Below are 650 nucleotides of genomic sequence, written 5' to 3'. Positions count from 1 at the left end.
GCAACATTTATTCCAGGATTCTTACCGTCTCTTATGGAAAATTTATACGTTCATTAATCCTTTCGCGATCAGTCTGTCTTGAAATACTGTACTATTATTAAATATAAGAATACACAATAAATTGCTTTAAAATACCCATATAAAAGAAGGTTCTTCATTCTTCATCTCGTGTTGCGTATAATTCATCAGTCTGTAAGTGAGGAAAATAATTAAAGATACTCCCCTTAAAAATGATGGATTGAAGGACGTTCGTTCGAAATGAATAACTAACTTGACCCAGAAAATGGGAGGGAACGATAGCAAAACTAACTTGACCCAGAAAATGGGAGGGCATGATAGCAAAACTAACTTGACCCAGAAAATGGGAGGGAACGATAGCAAAACTAACTTGACCCAGAAAATGGGAGGGCATGATAGCAAAACTAACTTGACCCAGAAAATGGGAGGGCACGATAGCAAAACTAACTTGACTCAGAAAATGGGAGGGCATGATAGCAAAACTGACTTGACCCAGAAAATGGGAGGGCATGACAGCACAACTAACTTGACCCAGAAAATGGGAGGGCATGATAGCAAAACTAACTTGACCCGAAAAATGGGAGGGCACGAAAGCAAAACTAACTTGACCCAGAAAATGGGAGGGCATGATA

General features: G+C 39.2%; 1 protein-coding gene across 1 annotated transcript in view; it reads left to right on the top strand.

Moving 5' to 3' along the window:
- The first annotated feature begins 283 nt into the window (after positions 1 to 283).
- Positions 284 to 650, top strand: part of LOC137618789 (hornerin-like) — a 948-nt gene continuing 581 nt past the window's right edge. Inside the window, exon 1 of the mRNA XM_068348987.1 lies at positions 284 to 650. This exon is cut by the window's right edge and continues 581 nt beyond it. Coding sequence (XP_068205088.1) covers positions 284 to 650 — 367 coding nt within the window.

This window comes from Palaemon carinicauda, chromosome 2 (assembly GCF_036898095.1).
Source record: "Palaemon carinicauda isolate YSFRI2023 chromosome 2, ASM3689809v2, whole genome shotgun sequence".
NCBI lineage: Eukaryota > Metazoa > Arthropoda > Malacostraca > Decapoda > Palaemonidae > Palaemon > Palaemon carinicauda.
This window is presented reverse-complemented; position numbering and strand designations above follow the sequence as displayed.